At 42.9% G+C, this 20,180-nt stretch overlaps 1 protein-coding gene and 1 long non-coding RNA gene across 2 annotated transcripts in view; one reads left to right on the forward strand and one right to left on the reverse strand.

Annotated features, from left to right (window-relative positions):
* Serpine3 (serpin family E member 3) overlaps window positions 1–9,618 on the reverse strand; it is a 27,268-nt gene extending 17,650 nt beyond the window's left edge. The window contains exons 1-4 of the mRNA XM_023560551.2: window positions 9,354–9,618; window positions 4,090–4,323; window positions 1,956–2,153; window positions 280–478 (exon numbers count right to left, since the gene is read on the reverse strand). Coding sequence (XP_023416319.1) covers window positions 280–478; window positions 1,956–2,153; window positions 4,090–4,323; window positions 9,354–9,618 — 896 coding nt within the window. The remainder of the gene's footprint in view (window positions 1–279; window positions 479–1,955; window positions 2,154–4,089; window positions 4,324–9,353) is intronic.
* The window catches only part of LOC134471985 (uncharacterized), a 125,146-nt gene that overhangs the window by 2,660 nt on the left and 102,306 nt on the right, over window positions 1–20,180 (forward strand). The window contains exon 2 of the long non-coding RNA XR_010041794.1: window positions 1–20,180. This exon is cut by the window's right edge and continues 10,194 nt beyond it. This is a non-coding gene — a long non-coding RNA (uncharacterized LOC134471985).

Genomic DNA, 20,180 nt, shown 5'->3' on the forward strand with positions numbered 1-20,180 from the left:
AAGCTGGTTATGGCACAACACTCGAGCAAGAGGCCTGGGGTTCCAGTCTGCCTCATGAAGGCAGAGTATCACATCTTGGAAAGACTGCAGGAAGTTAGTTCATTTCATTCTGCGCCGTGAGCTAGTCAGCAGTTAATGGACTCAGACTGTAAGGTAAGTTCCCCTAAGTTCTCAGGGTGCATTCGCACCAACAGTAAGCAGATATAGATCTGGCCCCAAAGCCGGGCCCTGTGCACTGCTGGTTGCACAGCACCTTGTGAGGGCCATGTAGCTGCTCACCTGGGGAGGAACACATCCATCCTGGTTCTCCTTAGCCTGCTGGTCCAGAGGTGAAGGACTCTGGCTGTAAGTTGTGGCTCAATGTGGTCCAGGGGTGTATCTCTGTCACGGGACAGCACCAGGAAGAGACTTGCTGCCCTCCCCAGGTATGGCAGCTCCAGCAGTGACACTTGATGACCCATGGCATCCTGGAACTGGCCTGGGGATTAGTGGGTCAGGAATTAGCTCTGTCCTAGAAGTCAGGGAGGCTGAACAGTGCCAGACCCAAGGAGGAGACAGTTGATAGTTCAGGAAACAGTAAAACAGGTGTCTTCTCACCCGTATGGAGCAGTTTGCAGCTGAAGACTTCAGGGTGGCATAGTCCCTTATTTATCCCAAGGCCCAGCATCTCTTAGATACAACACAGGGCCCAGGTCAGAGGCCTGTACTTGCTATGTACAGTGGAGACAATGGCACAAGGTAGAACCATGTATACTATCTTGAAGGGGCAGCCCATCCAGTTCTGGCCCACGGGCACTCTAGGTCTTTTACACTGGATCTCCTTATCTCAGTAAAAGCTCTAAATCCAGATTTCTCAATTTCTAAGACTCTACACAGACTCAGTGTAACCTGAGTTCAGGCTAGATTTGACCTGGTAACTGATTAATAACCTGTGACCTAAAAAGTAGTTCCAGGATGGGCACATGGGAAGTGCAAATGTCTGGCTGAGGACGAGTCTAGGGCATCAGCCAAAGCATGATTTTTAGAAGGGTGTGATAGGGTAGGTGGCAGGTGGCAGCAGACAAAGATAGCCAGTAGCAAGGAATTGATGGTGAGTAATGTAAATAATCCAGGTGGGCGGGAGTCTCACCAGGACTCCAGTTTAGATCCTGTCCCTAGGAGGATGGTGAGGCCAAGGAACTGGTATGGGTTGGGAACAGATTTGCCAGGCCACTAAGACAAAATCTTAGGCTCAGTAGGAAAGATGGGAACATAGTTCCCTGCCATAGTTCACACGGTCTACAGGTCTTTATTCAGCATCCACTATGTATCAGCTACCAGGAATACTTGTATTCTGGGAAGCATAAGAGGACATAGAGCCCATCTACTGCCATAACGCTGTCAAACTAACCTATGAGGTCAGAATAGCAATAACAACAGGGCAAGAACAAGAACTATAATTAATTGTATATGCATATTTATTTAACAAATAGATGTTCTTTAGTTTGCATCTCACAAACACACAAATATGTTTCCTGAGCACTTACTATGTGCCGGCATGGAAAAGCAGAACTACTAGCTGGGCTGCTAAATGCCAACGTTCCTACAGGAGCAATGGGGCCTTCAGTCTAGTAGGGACTCAGTCTTCATGCTCGCTCCATACCCACTACGTAAAGGTGCCTGTCAGGGGTGTGATTTGGTCCAGAAAGATAGTTTTCCATTAATTCCTTTCTTACTAAATGTATTGCAGAATATCAAGCATAAAATTGGGTTCTCATCCCGATCTTTCCTCACTGTCCTGTTGACACAGACTGTCCAGTGGGCCCTCTCTGAATTTCCTGCCACCCATTGTCTTTTGGCTGAGTGACAGCCCAGAGGATGACATCACAGTGAAACACACAGAGGCCTGGGTTTTTGTCTGCCACCACATGGTCATGCCTGCTCTGACGTCCTCTCACCCAGGGGCAGGGGCTCACCATAGTTGACCTCAGCCGTCTGGTGCATCATGGGGACTCGAAAGACGAGGCCGTGGGCACTGGTGAAAGGCAGGGGCTGTGAGTCCATGGAGGAGAATGTCTTCTGCCAACGGCTTTGGAAGGTCACAGTGCTCACGAGGGCGAGCTGGGCAGACGCAGTGCTGCCCTCCTCCCACGGTAGGCTGTCTGGGCCCCAGCCTGGAAGCAGAGGAGCGAGCACAAGGGTAGATGTACATTATGACCGCACTGAACACAGTATGTATGTGGCCAAGGAGTGCAGAGCTAAAGTGCAAAACACAAGGTATCCTTTGATAATGGGGTATTTCTCATGTGACCCCCTGCCCTGAGCCCTGTTTTTGTCTCTGTTTTTGTTTCACAATATCTTTTCCATGTACTCAAAATTGCTTAATTCCCTAAGTCCCTTCTGCTGCTGGATACCCAAGGCCATACTAGGTGCTATCAACTTGCTGTCCTGGGCTTGGGCCATGGAAATGGGAGGTGAGAACTCAGAAATCATAGAGTCCTGACATCTGGATACCTGCAGGTAGGCTGTCGCTTACTTACATCTGTTAATTGCAGCACACTTATGTGTTTATAACTATCTGTTGCTTAAGATCGTACTCTTCTTTCTTGAATAGGGATGCTCCCCCTGCTTCTGTCTGGGCTGTTTCACAGGGACCATTAAGCACTTCCTCCACAGAGCCCGTGGAGCTGATGCATCATCCTCTAGTTCCCACTGTCCATGCTGAGCCATGTCATTTGCTGGTCCTTTGCTAAGAAAATGGCATTCACAGCATGGTCTTTGGAGGGCGGTAATTAAAATCCATGAATTACCAAAAGAGAAGTAGGCAGGAGCAGACCACTTCTATTAGGGTCAGCTCTTAGACTTTTATTAATTTAATAAACACATACTTTGTACTAGGCTCTATCTTAAATTCTTAAGTAAATTCTTACTTATCTTTTATTTCTCATTTTATTGGTGAAGGAACCTAGGGTTGGAGAAGTTAGTCAAGGTCATATATTTATGAGGGGCAAAATCACCATTCAACCAATTACTAAGACAAACCTTGGATTTGAGCAAGAGCAGCCTCAAATTTGTGCTCTAGATGACTGTAGTGGGCAGGTTAGTCTGGGAATTTAGAACAGCAAGTGTGACCTCTCTGTGGGGGAGAGGGTGGAGAATGAGACATAGAATTCAAACTTTAAATAAATTGACAAGATGTTAAACATTCCAGAAACCTGAGAGTTTGCAAGCTTATTCAATTACAACGTGTATCCTACTGCTTTCTTTTCTGCTTTAGAAACAACAATGAATCTTGAATGTTCTTCATATTCTGGATAGTTTTGTAATTTCCAAGGGTGCTGGGGCATGCCATCTGGGTGAGCGTCCTGGCTTTGTAGCCCACGTCAGACAGGAAGCTTGGCCCTTGGTGCCTCCATTCCAGCAACTGTAAAATTGGTGTCTGCTTTCTAAAATCATTGTGGGAGCGGACTGAGATAATGAACTTCAAGGACTGCTAAATGAGTAGATGGTCAGTAAAGATGAACAATTTCCATCATGTTTGGTAATAGTTACAATGGTATGGTGGCAGTTGCTGTACTTCTCTGAATCACTCCTTGTTGTTGGAAAGTTACATTTTACATAGTCTTTTTCTTCAATAAAATAGCATCTTATTCCATATAACTTTATCTTTTTTTGAATTGTCTCCTTACTCTAAATTCCCAAGTAACCACATTGTTGGTCCCTCCTGCATTTCAATATCATAATTGTGGATGAAGCAAAGCTAAGTGGAAATTCACTGAGGGGAAAGGGGCAGAGGACAAAGCCTGTAGGGTATGTCTAGACACAGAAAGCTCTGAGAGCATCTCTATGTGTGTTTTTGTGTGTGCTTGTGCACATGTATATTTATGTGTGTGTAGGAGGCAGAAGGGGACAAGAGTCAGCTTTAGTTGCTTCCCAGAGCAATCACCCAAATGTAAAGTTTCCCAAGTGGACGAACTTTTGGTGTAATTGCGGGTAGCCTGAGCACCATGACTTCTAACAAGCAACATATGATATTGTCCTGGCAGCCCTCTGACCTCAGAGGGGAATGGTTTTTTGTTTTTTGTTTTTTGTTTTTTTTTTTTTTTTTACCTGTGAGTTGTTCAGATTCCTCTTTGTTGGTCTGGATGGTGGTGCCATTGGATTTACTGAGGTCAACTGGCTCCACACTGCTGTTGGCCCACGTGGAGACCTGCTCCACAAAGCAGGGAGACAGCGGCGTTCCCACTTGTACAAAAAGGGTGCACGCCAGCTCTGTCTTGGTGCCTTGGCTGGAGTTGCGCAACGTGGAATAAACAGCATGCATGAAATCCCTCACTCTTGGGTCTGTAAAAAAGGAACTGGAATAAGTCAACAGTGCATGTGTGAGTAAGGAGCTGGCATAACCCCATCTTTACTTTGTATTTAAATGGGACTCAAGCAATGCCACTTTTTGAGGTGCATTCATTCTATGTGGTCAGCTGGTTAAGTTGTAGATAATTTGCTTAGGAATCAGCCTAGTTCCTCAAAGTAAACATTGAGAAGAAAGCACGCTAGCTCTGAAAGCAGTGCGGCTGCTTTCAGTGGAGGCACCTCCATTCTCTAGATGATAGAAACTGGTTTGTTTTCTCCTAACTTCTTGATTCAGGAACTTTGGCAAGTGAGGGAGGGATGATTCTAGAGCTTAGAAAATCACAAGTTCAATGTGCAGGACGATTCAAATGCTAGCAAAGTCAAGAGATTTATGTCCAGTGTCACCGCTAACAATGATGGGAGGAGGAGGGGTTGTGCTGCTGTGAATAGACCTCAGTAGGGTCTCATATCCATCTCCATGACTGCACAGTATAAGCCTGAGTGACCTTTCAGTGCAGCCTCTTTTACAAGTATGCATACAGTTTGAGAAACACAGAGGAAAAGTGAGACAGGAACTCCTCCCATCCTCCATCTGCCTGACATCCAGCAGACGACTCATTATTAATGTCAGTGAGCTGCTGCAAGGATGCTGTGGAAATAAACATTTGAGAGAGAGTGGTAACTTCCACCTTCTTGCATGGCAGCTGGATGGACTACTATTTATTTACTATTTACACAGGAGAGTGCTGTTTTCTCTGTATAATCAATACTGGATTTAATTTTCATGCTATTATTTGCAAGATGCAGCTTCTAGTTTCCTTAGGCATCCTGCGACTGAAACGAGGCCTTCCACTCATCGGTAAGACTGGACACAGTTGAGGTCCTCCAGCTTTATACTCCTGACCATGCAAGTTAGATTTGACTTTACTGAGGAAGGCCATCTGTATTTCTGGGATCACATCATTGCAGGATGTTGACTCTGCAGAGAAGCTGTGGGGGTGTTTGCAGAAGTGAAGCCTCCTGGTTGTACAGGCTTCCTGTACAACCTTCCCCTTTCCCTTCTTTGTACTTCTCCTTTGTCTCTGGTACAACCCAGTAGTTGTCCCCAACCACTTTCTGGAAGACACAGTGCTGAGTCCCTTTCCTGCACCAACTGCCCCAGCTAGCTCTGCTGCTAGACTATTGCATGACCCTCTCACTCATCTGTCCCCTCTAGCACCTTCTAGGCTACAGAGGCCAACTCAGGAGTCAACAGCATACTCTGAGTAACTGGCTCACATTCTCTGTGGGACATGGCACTCAGAATCCACCCTAAAAGTCATGGCTGCCAGTCCTAGTTTGCATATCACAGAGGCAGGCAAATATTACTCATTCCCACCATTCATTAGCCCAACTGCTTGTTAGAATATACAACTGTAAAAAAAATTAGATTCCATGAATTACAGCCTAGTTTGAGTGCTTGTATTTATTGGGAGAAAAGAATTAAATAGAAAAAATATGTACTTATAATTAGATTTTGCCTAGTAAAGAAGGTCATCGCTATTTCTGGGATCACACCCCTGTAGAACATTGTCTGTCTGCAGAGAAGCCTTGAGATATTTCAAGGCCTGTAGTGCAGAATGAATTTAGGAATGGTCCTGAGTTTTTCTCTTCATCCCTCTGGCTGGGGACCAGTGTTTTTTTTTTTTTGTACTGGGTATTGAACTGATAACCTTACACTTGCCAGGCAGGCTCTTGTGCTGCTGAGCTAAATCCCCAGCCCAGGACCAACATTTTTACAGTCAGGAACATTAACAGAGCACAGTCAGCTGGCTTGAAGTAGATTTTAGTGCAAACCTTTACCTGCACTGATTAGTCCCTGTTTATGCAAATAGGAAAGAGCTTTTCTACATGTGCCATAATACACATCACTAGATTAAAAACTATCAAGCGGTAACAGTGATGATAGACACTGTGCAGCCTGCTCCACATACCTGGTCACATTAAATCTTTCTATGAACATTGTGACTGGGGAGCTATTATTATCCCCATTTTATAGATGAGGGATCTGAGGCTTAGGCAAATTCATGGTGGCACTTGCTCTGTGTAGTAACTAAGTGGTAGGTGACAGTGCCTCACTGTGCTGTCTACCCAGAGGGCAGGGAACAGGTAAACAGATTCTAATAAATTCTAATAAATCACTGAGTGAGGGAAGGAGGGAAGGAGCAGTATAGATCAAGAGCATAATGAGGGGGGTGTGCAAAAGGGTCCCTGGGCAAGTGCAGAGCGGGAAGAAAGTACTGGAAGCATCTATGAATCCTGCAGCAAATCAGCCTTTTAGTTCATTTGACGAGTGTGGAAAAAGGTCTTCCTTTTTAAATAAATCTGCAGGACAAAATTTCTTGAATATGATACTGAATGCTGTAGGTCTTAACTTTGTAAGGTTAATGGCTATAAAATTCTCAAACTATAAGAACTATCGTTTCAAAGCTGGTATTTTAGTTGCCTGTGAACTAAAAGGGAGTTAAGCTCTCCAGTGGATTTAGTGAGTTGTGAGGAAATGAGGTTGCCTACGATGAGAAACAGAGAAGATAAGTTATGTACACATCATGCAACTGCTCCACAGCTGAAGGGGTGCCGAGGAATTGCATAAAGCACACAGGACACGGAAGCCGAAACTATGGAACTGGAATCCCAGCTCTGTTGCTTGCCTTTTAGGCGAGCTGAGTTTGGCCAAGTCATTCATTCACCTTAATGTAAAATGGGCCATGTTAATAAAATGTTAATAAAGGCCTAGAAATTGTAGAAGATCTCTTTAGGGGATCAAATGTCATAAGCACTTCTAACATAAACTCCATAGGCATTATGAAAGAGAATCCAAGGAACCAGATCACCTTTATCTTTGAGGCTTTTGCTCCTGGCACTCTTTTATGCTTAATAGAACATATTAAAATTTCTCCTAATTTCTCCTTTATGAATTTACTTAAAAGAACAATGAAAATTCCCAGAAGCTAGGACATTGTTTAATGTGGTGAAAATAGGGTGCTTTTGGAGGATATCTCTGGTTTTTGTTCTGAACTCATCTGGTGCTGCAGGACCAGCAGCAAAACTGCTGCTTGCCACATAGTGTCTGGGGGTACAGTGGGAGGACAATGCTGATGTATTGCCTTGCAACTTGGGCAGATCTTTCTGTTGATTAAACAGGCACAGGGCTCCCAGGCTCCTGGGATGTCCTTAGCTCCTGGTTTTACAGCTGCATTATAGGTAGGTATTAGCTTTTATAAGAAAGGCTGGGCTAGGACAAGGGATGAGCACTGGTGTGTAGTTTTAAGCAGTGCACATGAGTTTCTTGGAGCTGCTCTGGTACAAACCAAAGCACAGAGTTGTGTGAAACAGAATTCTGAAAATAGTACATTCTTGTTCTTGGTATTAACTATGGCTCCATAAAATGATAAACCAGTTTATGATTAAGAAAATTAAGGGAGATTATTGTTCCATGGAGTTTGACTATTAAGCGTTCTTGACATTTGCTGATTCTCTAATGGGCTCTGTGATATCTTCGGCCACACTGCCCTGCCCTGAACACACCTGGTCTCATTTTAGGGCTCTGTGAAAAGAGCATCATCACATTTGCTTAACCAGTCACCATGACTGCTCTTGACAACAGAGAGTTGATTATACAGTTTCCTTTCTCTGTGGGATAGTGACACTTGCATTTCTCACTCGCCAATCCTGACTTTTGTGAGGCTCTATTTAAAGGTCCATTCCTCAGAGCTCAGATGTCATGTCTTTGGGGAAACTTTCTGATCTGTCAGCAGAATCAAGCACTTCCTCCACATACTAACCTGATTTACCCAAATGCACGTATGGCACTGAATTAGAGGTTTTTCTATGTGTATTGCTCATCTGAGAGTGAGCTGCCTGCATTCAGAGTTATTATATGTTTCCAGCACAGCACTGACCCTTGCAGCAGCAATTCCCAAGACCCTGGCAGATTTCATTGCACTGAGTCTATTGTGGGTGAAGAATAACTTGGTGTGTGAGTGTACTTCTGTGATACACTTGCTGAGAGAAATTAAGGTTAAAAACCTGTCTTCAACCTCAGTTATCTCCAGAGGAGACACACACTTGTCTATAGGCTATCAGGATCATGAGAAATGTTTTGGCAGGGCACAGGGAGTAGATGCAGAGCGACGGGGAGTTCACCTTGTCCTGGGGTCCAGCTGAATGCTAACTAATCTTTACTCGCCAACTGAAGATTTCATTGTAAAGCTTGCTCTCCAGGCAGTATTGGTATTAATTCTTGTGCTTTCTGATAAATATTAATTTATGCAAAGGTCACTGTCGTCTGTTTTATTGACATCTTGTCCTGAGTTGGGGAAGAAAAAGTTGTGCAAGTGACTGCTACCTTAGTGTGGAGCTGGTTGGCAGGCACTGAGGATAAGCATTAAGCTGAGGCTAAGCTACAATCAAGAGACTCTCACGGCTGTTGTGGAACTCTTCTAAAACACAGAATTCACAGAAATAAGCTGGCAGGTCAGGCACTGGCCAGAAGTCACAGATTCATAAAAGCGGGCTTGTCAATAGCATGAGATCTAGAGCCAAACAGTCTGGGCTGAGCTCCAGCTCTGCCCCTTACTGGCTGTGACTGCCAGAGAATTGCTCCCACTTTCTGTACCTATTTGCTCATCCTCTATCCCAATAAGGTTGTTGTGTGGCTATTCATTTAATTAATATTTTAAGGTGCTTCCCACACTGCTTGGCACTTAGCGAGCTCTATAAAAGGGTGTATGAAATGAAATTGAAATATTGCCATGGAATCCAAAGTTAGAAGGGAACCTTAAAAGTCCAGGGTGATCCCTGTTCCAAAGTGGGAATGCCTTCTGCTGCATTCGTGCCCAGTGGTCATCCTGCTGTGGATTTGCACACCAGCTAAGCACCCCCTATCTGAAACAGCCCGAGCCGGGAGTTGAGCCGGAGCAAGAATATGGGCAAGGATGAATGTGAACAGGAGAGAAAGTGTGACAGACCGACAGAACTCTTACCATGTACAGTGTATCCCAGTGCATCTGCCAGCTGCCGGCTAGTATTTCCCTGGGCTCCAAACTGTAGAATCTCTAGCGCGAGAGACACACCAGCAGGTGAGATGACAAAATTTGTCCCATTTTCCCCCGCTGCCACACTGTGGTAGAGTCGGAGTGCAAATTCTGTCTTTTTCCAGGGCAGGCCTTCCTGAGGGAGGAGACTGCTTCCTCTTCTGGGGAAGCAGGAGTGGAGGAGGAGGAGGGTGAGTGGCAGGAGAGGCAACATGGCAGCGGGGAGACCTCCTGTAGTTCAAAAGGAAGAGATGCAGGTTGAGGCAGGCGATGCCACAGAGAAGCAGGACGCCCGGTTCATGTGCATGGCTGTCCGAGTGTGGAGTTGGGAATGGCGGAAGGAGAGATTCACTAAGCTGTCCTGGTCACCCATCTATGAGATCAGCCACCAGTCTGCTTGATTGTACAGGGATCTTCTCGTGTTTTATATTCAGCCAGCTTATAGCTGTGCCATGCTTATCACAAATAATAATATTAATAATCATTGATAATTATCTATCATGTTATAAAGGACTTTATATGTCCCCATTCAGTTAATCATTCCAACACTCTTACTAGGTAGCTGTTTTTATTTTTCCACAATAGAGAAGATGAGTGAGGTTTAGAGAGCTCAGTGGCCCATTTACATCAGAAACCAACAGGGTTGTGACTCCAATCCTGCTTTTCTGAGTGGTCTATAAAATTCTTTAGGGTCAGGGGTGTAGCTCAGCAGTATAAGTGCCTGCCTGGCAAGCGTGAGGTCGTGAGTTCGATCCCCAATACCAAAAACAAACAAACAAAAATACTTTAAAACACTGCTATATGAATCAAGTGTGGTGGCACATACCTGTAATCTCAGCATCCTAGAGGTGAGACTGCAAATTTGAGGCCTGCCTGGGCTACCTAATGAGTTCAAGGCCAGTTTGAACTATATAGGTAGATCCTGTCCTGACAAACCAAAAAATTGATGTATGCCTTAATCACCAAGAATTCCAGAATTCTCATAGAATTAATTTCATAAGAAAGAACACTTTCACAGAGAGAGAAGTTATGGGAAAGAAGGTTCCTACCACAGAACTATACCCTTCCAAGGAACAGAGAACAACCACTAGCTAGAAATTAATGCCTAGAGAGAAAAGCAAAGCAAAAACTTTTTCCATACATATGCTACTCAGATGACATAATTTTCACCAAGTAGTCTAACTCTGGAATCATACTGGACTGATGTGACATAGACTCCATTCAAAGTCACTTTTTATGGAAGTCTTCAAACAAGATCCTGAGTTCAGTAGGATTTCCTTCAGACAAAGACCCAAGATACAAAACCATCTCTTGTTTTCCATCTCTTTCTCCTGAAGCCAGACATAAATGCAGTGTATGGATGATCTTGGTAGCATTTCTGCCTGTGTGCCTATGTTTATGTACCTGGAGATAGCAAGCCCCAGGCCAGGGTCATTTGTGAAAGCCTCAAATCCCACTTCAGGAATCTTGCAGCTGGTATAGCTTCCCATAGGAATATTTAGCCCTTAGCAATCAGATCTTGATGCCCAAGACTGTCCATAACCCAAGCCCCACTGGCTCACCACAGATGAGCTGCTTACTCGCAGTCTCTTGAGTCAGAGTGTTGAGTTCTCGTGCTCAGTTCTGTTCCTGTGGGTCTCCAGCACTATGTGCTCCCTTTAAAACACAAAATCAAAAAGAAAAAAAAAAGTGGAGCAGAATCTGCTTTGAATCACAAGACAGAACAGGGAGGAAACTGGTGATTGTCGTCTCTGCCGGCGATGTCTCTACCACTCAGTCCAAATTCCTAGAGCTTGGAGGTCCTGGGAGCCAGGGAGCAGGAGAAGCAGCCCAGCCCAGGCAGCAAAGCCCAGATTGGGAACAGAGTGGGGTCCTGGGGACAGAGCCAGCCATACCCGTCAAGCCTTCTTAGGCTTGTGACCTGGTTGTACCAGCAAGGAACCCCTTGTCTAGCTCTGTGTCACTTTGAAGAATTCCACTGATAACTCTGTGTCTGGGATTTTTCTAGGTACCAGGTACTTACTGCTTCTCCCTTAGTTCTGTGAAGAAAATAGTAAGTCTGTTTTTGGGCATGAACTGAAACTTTAGCGAATCAAATTCTGCAAAAGAGAAAGAAAGCAATGTAAAGTCTGACACAGTTTGCAACAGGGTGTCTTGTTTTTTTTTTCATTATTAATAAAAGTGAATACATTCATTTATTTGTTACATGAGCACTATTAAGAATCAATGACTCAATTTGACAGAGAGAGAGAGAGAGAGAGAGAGAGAGAGAGAGAGAGAGAGCTGTACTGACAGGTTGTCAGTAAATAGAAGCATAGTTTTGAAAAATATAAATGGCTTTTGTCAGATGTTCATCAATTGTGACCAACTTAGAATTATAAACATTTCTGTTAAGGCCTTAGATACTTCATTAAGTTCAAAATAGACGGTAGGTTGTATGTTGTTAAAGATTAAAGAAAAAAAGAAGATATTTGGAAACAAATACAATTCTTACTAGTTAGATATCTGTTAGTGTTAATATTTAAAAATGAATGGATTATATTTTTACCTGACAACTAGGCGGGCCCCTACAATCAGAAGGCAGTTCACTTTAAGCAGAGTTCTATTGCTAACACCCAAGCATGGAATAGTTAATAGGTCTTAAGATAGTTACAGTTTAATATTTATTTCCCCTCAAATCTTAAATTTAAATATAAGTTCATTATTGTGTCCCTTGTACTCTAAGCCATAGTATGATAGGAAAATCAATTTGTTTAATTTATTCTATAGAACCCAGAGAATACATGTCATCCATAGATCCACTCATCCATCTCCACCCATCCATCCATCCACCTATTCATCTCCGTCCATCCATCCCACGAATAGCCTCCTATTTGATTGCCTGATTGCCTGCTTGGTTCTGGGGCTCTGGGGATGTGGCAGTGAACCAGCAACTTGGGCTAACCTTTCATGGAACTTAAAGCTTTGTTCCTTGAGTTGATACTTAGATGTTGACGGTATTAAGAAGAAAGAGTCATAGTAACTTAACAGGGGCCGTCTGGCAACATTATGAGGACTATTTGTAACTTAATTATGAGGCCTATTTGGCTGTAATTATTTGATCAGAATCTGGTTCACAATTTGCCACTGCAGGGGTGGAGAGATGTTTGTAAAACAATTTCCTGAATTAGAAGAAGATTGTTGTGTGTGACTTCTGTGAGTATTCTTTCTTAACTAAAAATGTAGCTTTCTAGATTGCTTTGAATAAGATTTTTCCAGAAACAATGCCAGAGAAACATCATAAAAGAGAGGTCTCTTACACAGGCTGAACATTTCAAAGTGTGAATAAATGAGATGAACTGCAGCTGACTCCTGTGTGTACTCAGTGGTGAACTGGTGAAGTCGTTGGGCTCTGATAATTTTGGTAGAGACTGTCATGTTTGTTTCTATGTTGGTCAGGTAGATATTGGTTAACTTCTAAGGGAAGCTTCATTCAGATATTTATTTATAATTCTAACAACAAAAACACTGAACATTATTGAATATTTTCAGTGTTCTACATTCTGTGTTACACACTTCCTATCCACTATTGCAGTGAATCCTTACAACAATTCTATGAAAAATATATATTATTCCCAGTCTTCTAACAAAAAAAATAAGGCCAAAAGAGCTTAAAAACTTGCCTCAGATCCTGCCAGGAGAAACTGGGGTTGAAATCTAGGTCCATCTTGACTCCAAGACTTACACTGTTTATCGCAGTTGTGGTGGTGCCTGTTGACAAGCTTCCTGTTATGCACAGGGACTAACTTCCAAGACATTCTTTAAGTGCCTGGAACAAAAGACAGCAACAAACACTGTAGTTTTACAACTATGCTATTTCTCCCATACACATATACATATCTTTGACAAGGTTTAGTTTATAAACTACTCACCATAAGAAATAAAAACAACTCATAATAACATGGAAAAGTTATAATGACATAATGTAATAAAAGTTATCTAAAACTTATGACTTGCTTATTTCTGGAATTTTCTCTTTAATATTTTTGGACTGTACTTGACTGCAGGATTGGAAACGTCAGAAAGTAAACCTCTGAGGTACAGGGGAAGGGCTGTACAGGAAAGTCCTGTTTTCCTAACTATTAAATACTGCATTGGCATGGTATGTTTGTTATAACTAACATTGATATTAACTAAAGTCTAAGTTTACATTAGGGTTTGCTCTTTCTATTACCCAATTCTGTGACTCATCTCAAAGGTATAATGTTATATATTCCCTTTACAGTAATGTTCAGAATAGTTCCACTGTCCTAAAAGTATACTCCTTCCCTACAGTCCCTGGCAGCACTCAGCATTTTACTCTCCTATAGTTAGTTTTACCTTTTCCAGAATATCACACAAGTAGAATCACATAGGTGGAGCCTTTTCAGAATAGGTGCTTTCACTTACTTTGTATTTAAGGTTTCCTTTATGTCTTTTTGTACCTTGGTGGCTCATTTGTTTTTATCACTAAATAATATCCCCATGCATAAATTTACCACAGTTTATTTATTCATTTACTTATTGAAGCACATCTTTTTTGCTTCCAAGTTTTGGCAATTTTAAATAAAGCTGCTGTAACCTTCTGTGTGCGGAGTTTAGCATTAATACAACATCAACTGGGTAAATAAGAGGCTATAGCTGGATTATATGGTAAGATTAGATTTAGCTTTTGAAGCAACTGCTAAACTGTCTTCTAAAGGGACCGTGCCTTTTGCAATTTCTACCAGCAATTAATGAGATATTCCTCTTGCGCCCTATCCTTGCCAACATTTGGTATTGTCACTGTTTGGGAATTTTAGTGAGACTAATATTCAGGTAGTGGTATCTCAATGTCTTAATTTGCAATTCTATAATGTCATTTGATGTCAAGCATCTTTTTGTATGTGTATTTGCCATTTATGTATGTTCTTTGTGAGGCATTCAGGTTTTTTGTCACTTCATAATTTGATTCTTTGTATTTTTACATTGAATTTTAGTCATTTTTCATATATTTTGGTTATAAGACCTTTCTTCTGGTTTTTGGTTTGTCTTTTTTCTTTTTTTTTGAGGCAGGTTCTTGCTGTGTAGTCAGGATGGCCTTGAACTCATTACGTAGCCCAGGCTGGCCTTGAACTCTCATGGTGATCCTCCTTCCTCAGCCTCCACAGTGCTGGGATTACAGACATGTACCACCACGCCTGGCTTGTCTTATCTTTTCAACTCACTTGATTTATAGAGTTAAGATATATAACGTAAAGTTAAGATATATAATGTATAATATAATGTAAAATGATCTTGCAGGGACTTCAAGGAAGGGCTTGGGAGAAGATGCTATGTCACCATCAGCACTGTTGATTCTCATTCTATGTTTGAGTGCACATGCAAGCCAAATAACCACATTTTTTTTCCTTCTTGGTGGAGAGAGGAGGAAAATTAGGTAAGGGGAATAAGGACAGGTTATAGCTTGTATGTAGATGTTCCTCATGCAATCCTAGGTAGGGCTTTTCAGAGGTGTTTGAATATAGGGTGTGTAGACATAGGTTAAAGGTAAGTATGTGCTAATTAAATTAGCTCCCTGATTGTTTTAGCATAGCTCTGGGTGTGGTTAATGGGAAGGCCCACCGTAGGTGTGGATGGTACCATCCACTAGATTTAAGCCTGAATGGATTAAAAGGGAAAAAGCAGAAGGAACAGTGCTGCCTCCTGCCTTCACTTTAAAGGACAGTTTCTCTCTTGCCATACCACCCTGCCTTGGAGCCATTGGCCATGAACTGAAACCTCTACAAACTGTACACTAAAATAAGCCTTTCCTCCTTAAACTTTTGCTGGTCAGGTATGTTGTTCCAGCAATGAGGAAGTCTAAGACAGAGAGCTACTTAAAATGGCTTAGGTTTCAAGCATTGTGAAAGAGCTAACCTTGTAGGCAGGCCCTGGGCACTATGTGCCATTATTCTGTCCTAGGGGTACAGGAAAGCTGCATCTCCACTTTTGAGGTGATTGCTGAGAAAATGCTGTAGGTTCCTCAAGGGACAAGATGAAGGAGATGTTTTAAAAGCATATGCCAGTGCTAGCACCCATATTATATGAACACACCTCTGCAGGAGATGCAGAAGGAAGAGGAAGGGAGGGTGTGTGTGGGGTTGAGATTAAAAAGTCTTTATTTCTATTTTCAACATGTGGGTGCTAGAGATGATGATAGTAATGAGGTTCAGTTGCTGCCCAAGTGGAGAAGGGAAACAAATATGAGAAATGGGGCAGGGCGGCACAAAGAAACAACAAACAGCTGGCACTGTTCTGGAATTTTCTGGATACACAAGAGAGACACACAGCATCTGTGTGCACAACAATACCCAAAAAAGCACACAGATTTATCCCCCAGTGCTCTAAACCCAGCAAGCCAACTGGAAGGGGGAAGAGTGGTGGTTTTGGGCTGCAGACTTAAGGCAGGCCCTGCTGATGCCTCCCGTTGATCTTCTGGATGATAAAGGTCTAGGGGTTCTGCTGGGGAAAATGTCTCCATTGAAGCCCCACTGCATTACCCTTTAGAGCAACCCCATTCAAGCAGAACCCAAACCTGATTTCCCGAAAAGAAAAATGGGATCTTTTATGCACAGTGGACTCCCAAGAATATCTTTTTTTTTCTTTTTTTGGATTATCAGTACACATCTGACATGACTAGGTTTTGTATTACAAGGCATTAGTCCTCAGGCTGAAGCAAAAGCTTATGTTCAGGATGTGGAGTAAAACTATCACACCCAAATATCACCTAATTTAAACAGGGCAGGGGCATAAAATGTGCACCAGCTGATCAGTCTCTCTGCTAGCTTTGTGGCCACTCAGACTGCACATTGGTGGCTCATCTTTCACAGGTCTTGGTTTCCATCTTTTCCAGGACAAAAATCCCCTAAGGTCAGCATGTTGTTGATGGCAATCAGCTCAGGACATTCCTGGGAGATGTAGGAAGTCAACGCTCAGGACGTCCGGCAGCTGTCTCTGCACACACTGGGGAAGCCAGGCACACTGGGTGCCTTTCACAGTCCATTGGTTTACATTTGCAGCCACTGTATTTTAGATGCACCACAGTTACTTAAGCCATTACATCATGAGCTACATTAAGTGTTTCCAAGTTATACCACAACTTACCAGCATGTTCTGTGATTTTTCTGTATAGACTAAAACATGTTTATGACTTTGGGGTACAGCAGATGGCTGGGTCCTTTGAAGAAGGTAGCCATATGCTTATTGGTAATGAAGTAAACATTTTTACAACTTTACTTTTGAGAAAAACATGTTCCCAAGCAAATGAATGCTTAGGATGGAAACATTGTTTACCAGTTTAAAACACAGCAAACTGATTTCTAGTCTTTCCTGTTAAAATGTAGGATGAGGGATCTTTAAAAAGTTCATTTTGTGTATTGTAGACTGATCGGTAGGTTATTCCTGACACTTATTGTTGACTTCAGTGTGTATTTAGATAGCTTGAATTTTCCAAGCTATTTTATAACTAACATCATAGAAGCAGAGAAATACTCCTTTCAGCTGAGAATATTTTATTGAAAAAATTCTGCAAAAAGTACTGAGAAGAATAATGGAAATCTGATCATATTGGCTGTCAGTGCTTTGATTTGGACATTTTAGGCACCATGCTCCATGAAGATGAGGAAAGTTTTTTATTCTAAGTTGTATTCCCAATTCTGAGAAGAGATTCTGCATACAGAGGTACTCAACACATGTTTATCAAGTGACATTAGTCAGCTGTCTATCACTATAACACGCATCTGAAATAATCAACTTACAGAGACGAGGTTTATTTTGGCTCAGAGTTTTGAAGGTTCTAGTCCATCAGTGGTTGGTGCTGTTGCCTGTGGTGAGGAAAAGCACATGGCAGAACAAAACCACTTTCTTCATGGCCAGAGGGCAAAAGAGTAAAAGAAGACACTCCGGTGCCACAGTTGTCTTCTAAGGCTTATCTCCAATATCTTCAAGACCTCCCACTAGACTCTGTTTTAGTGTTTCCACCACCACATGGCTTTTGGGGTAGACATTCCAGATCCAAACTCAAGCAGAAAGGCAGGTTGAACTTCTCCACAAAATGCTTTGTCGCCCCACCCTTCATTCCTCGGAGTTCCAAATATTACCTAAGTGCTGTTTTACCAAAAACTCCTTCCCTTTGAGATAAGGCAGTAGGCGTTTGCAAAGTTGTACAAATAAGAATAAATGCCTCACATACTTTACCCTAAGTTACTGTATTAGTCATTTTTGTGTCACCAGGACACAATAACTGGCGCCCACAATTTAAAGGAAGAGGGGTTTATTTTGGCTCAGAATTTTTAGAGGAATTGGTTGGCTCCCAGGCAGAAATGGCATGGTGGGAGAGCTTGCCAGAAGAAAGCTGCTCCCTGGCTGCTCCCCGACTTTCATGGCATCCAGGAAGCAGAAAGGGAAGGGAGGAGCTGGAGATGAGAGTGCACCATTCTAAGTCCCTACACTGGCTCCTCTCCCAGACAGTGACCAACCTTCAACCCCACCCCCATCGCCTGACAGCATATTCAGCTATAAACTCATCAATGCATCAGTCCACCAGGGAGGATAGCACCCCCATAATCCTATCATTTTTCAAAGCCTCACCTCTGATGACATGAGAGTTCTAGGGACCACTCCAGAGTTAAACCACAAGAGCTCCCCAAGTGGAGTCACAGTAAAGTGAAACATCCTGGCTGTGGATCCCAGGCTCCAGGGTGCTGCTCACACAGCCAGGAGAGGAAGCTTGAGCCAGCTGTTTGCCTACTTACCAGAGGCAGCCCTTGTCCTAGTTCCTCCCTGTCGCTCTGGATCCTGCCAGGATTCTGGGGAAACGAGTCTTCCTCCTGGACGTTTTAGGTCTGGTGTATATCCAGATTTCATGGCCTACGAAGGCCCTGTGGGGACTGATGCCTGGTTTCTAAACTCTGGAGTTAATGAGGAGCCCTGAGGAATGCTGGATTTCTTTGCTGTAAATGTGCAGATGTAGGCTGCAGTACTCCTGAAGAGACAGGAGCTGTGGTGCTGTGAGCTGGAGTTTTTGTTTTTTAAGCCATGGACCAGTGAGTCAGCAGAAAGACTAACCTAATGGCCCCATAGCTCAGTCCCGATTTTGTCATTAACTGCTCACGGAATCATCTGGGCCTCATGTTTTTTAAGTCTTTAAGCATCAGTTTCCTAATCTGTAAAGCAAGAATAATAAATAATAAATCCATCTCAAGTTAGTGTCCAAATGAGATAGAGTATATGAACGCACTTCGTAAATCATGAATTTGTATAAAGACATATTATTATTTTTAGTTAGATTTTTAAAAATGAGAGTCAAATTTTATTAAGAGCTGTGTCTTTAGCATTATCTAATTTAATGGGGTCATAAACATTCTGTTAGGCAAATGCTCCACATGGTCATTTCATTACAGAAATCTTTTAATAAAATAGGAAATTATAAAGAAGAAAACCCAAAATACTCATCATTCTCCTCATATACTAATTTGTTGGTTATTACAGTTTCTTTTTTAACCTGGAAGGGGTATTGGTGCCAGGTAGGTTAAAGTGGTAGGACATGCGTGTGTGTGTGTGTGTGTGTGTGTGTGTGTGTGTGGCAGCTCATGTGTCTGTGCTCTGGCACTGACTCTAGTGACAGTAGGGTGTGGGGGTATCCTCAGAAGGGTACAAAAAGGATGGACAGCATAAGCCTATTATCTGAAGTTTGGATTGTGTTCACCTTGGCAGGCGCATTAATCAGGGTTCGTCAGAGAAAGAAAAAAGGGGGCAGAAGGCAGAAAGAGAGAGAGAAAGACAGAGACAGAGACAGAGACATATAGCCAATGATGTAAGCTCCAGTCTAAAACCTAGTAATCTTTTTTTTGGTCTTTTTTCGTTTTTATCGGTACCAGGGATCAAACTCACGACTGCCTGCTTGCAAGGCAGACACTTATGCCGCTGAGCTAAATCCCCAGCCCCAAAACCTGGTAATCTTGAGACCAAAGAAGAGCCAGTGTTTAAATTCAAACCTCAAAGTGGGAAAAGGCCATGTCCATGCTCAAGACAGTAAGGCAGAAGTTTCTTATTACCCAGCTTTTTATTCTGTTCAGGCCTTTGATGAAACGCATCCCATTCACATTTGGGAGTGCACTCTACTTTCTAAAGTCTAACCAGCTCAGATGCTCGTCTCATCCAGAAACACCCTCCCAGTCACTCACATGATAATGTTTTACAAACATCTGAGTGTACTGTGATCAAGCTAAGTTTACACAATTAACCATCACAGCAGAGTGTGTTTCCTTGTCTCAGGCTGGTGCCTCTCAGTTTCTACACTTCTGGATCCTTCCCCATGCCCGGGAGGCCCTAGGTGACCAGTTAACCCTGCTAGCTGTTACTGTGAAAGTGAGGCGGTTTGGACAAGGGCAAACCCTGCCGCTGATAGGAAGGCGCGTTTGAAGCAAAGTGTAGCACTAGAGAATTCTTCACCCATCAGGGATGGACCTGGCTACAGCACTGAGGTCTAGTTCAGTTCAGCTCTGGAGGAAACCACAGGACCCTCTGCTACCGAATGTCTGCATGAGTGAAGCTAGCTAAGCCCTCCTGTTTTGACTACACATTGCACTTAAGAAGAAGGATGTCTTGAGTTTGGGTGCAAATTTCTGCAAAGTGACAGGTGGGCCCATGAGTCCTGGCAGTTTTCTTCTACCACAGCAGCCACACACCATTCTGATTCCTCTAGGTCTCTTACATTTTGTTACTTCCAGGGTGGTC

This window comes from Cavia porcellus, unplaced genomic scaffold, assembly GCF_034190915.1.
Source record: "Cavia porcellus strain 051 isolate PalLab524CR breed Dunkin Hartley unplaced genomic scaffold, mCavPor4.1 scaffold_21, whole genome shotgun sequence".
NCBI lineage: Eukaryota > Metazoa > Chordata > Mammalia > Rodentia > Caviidae > Cavia > Cavia porcellus.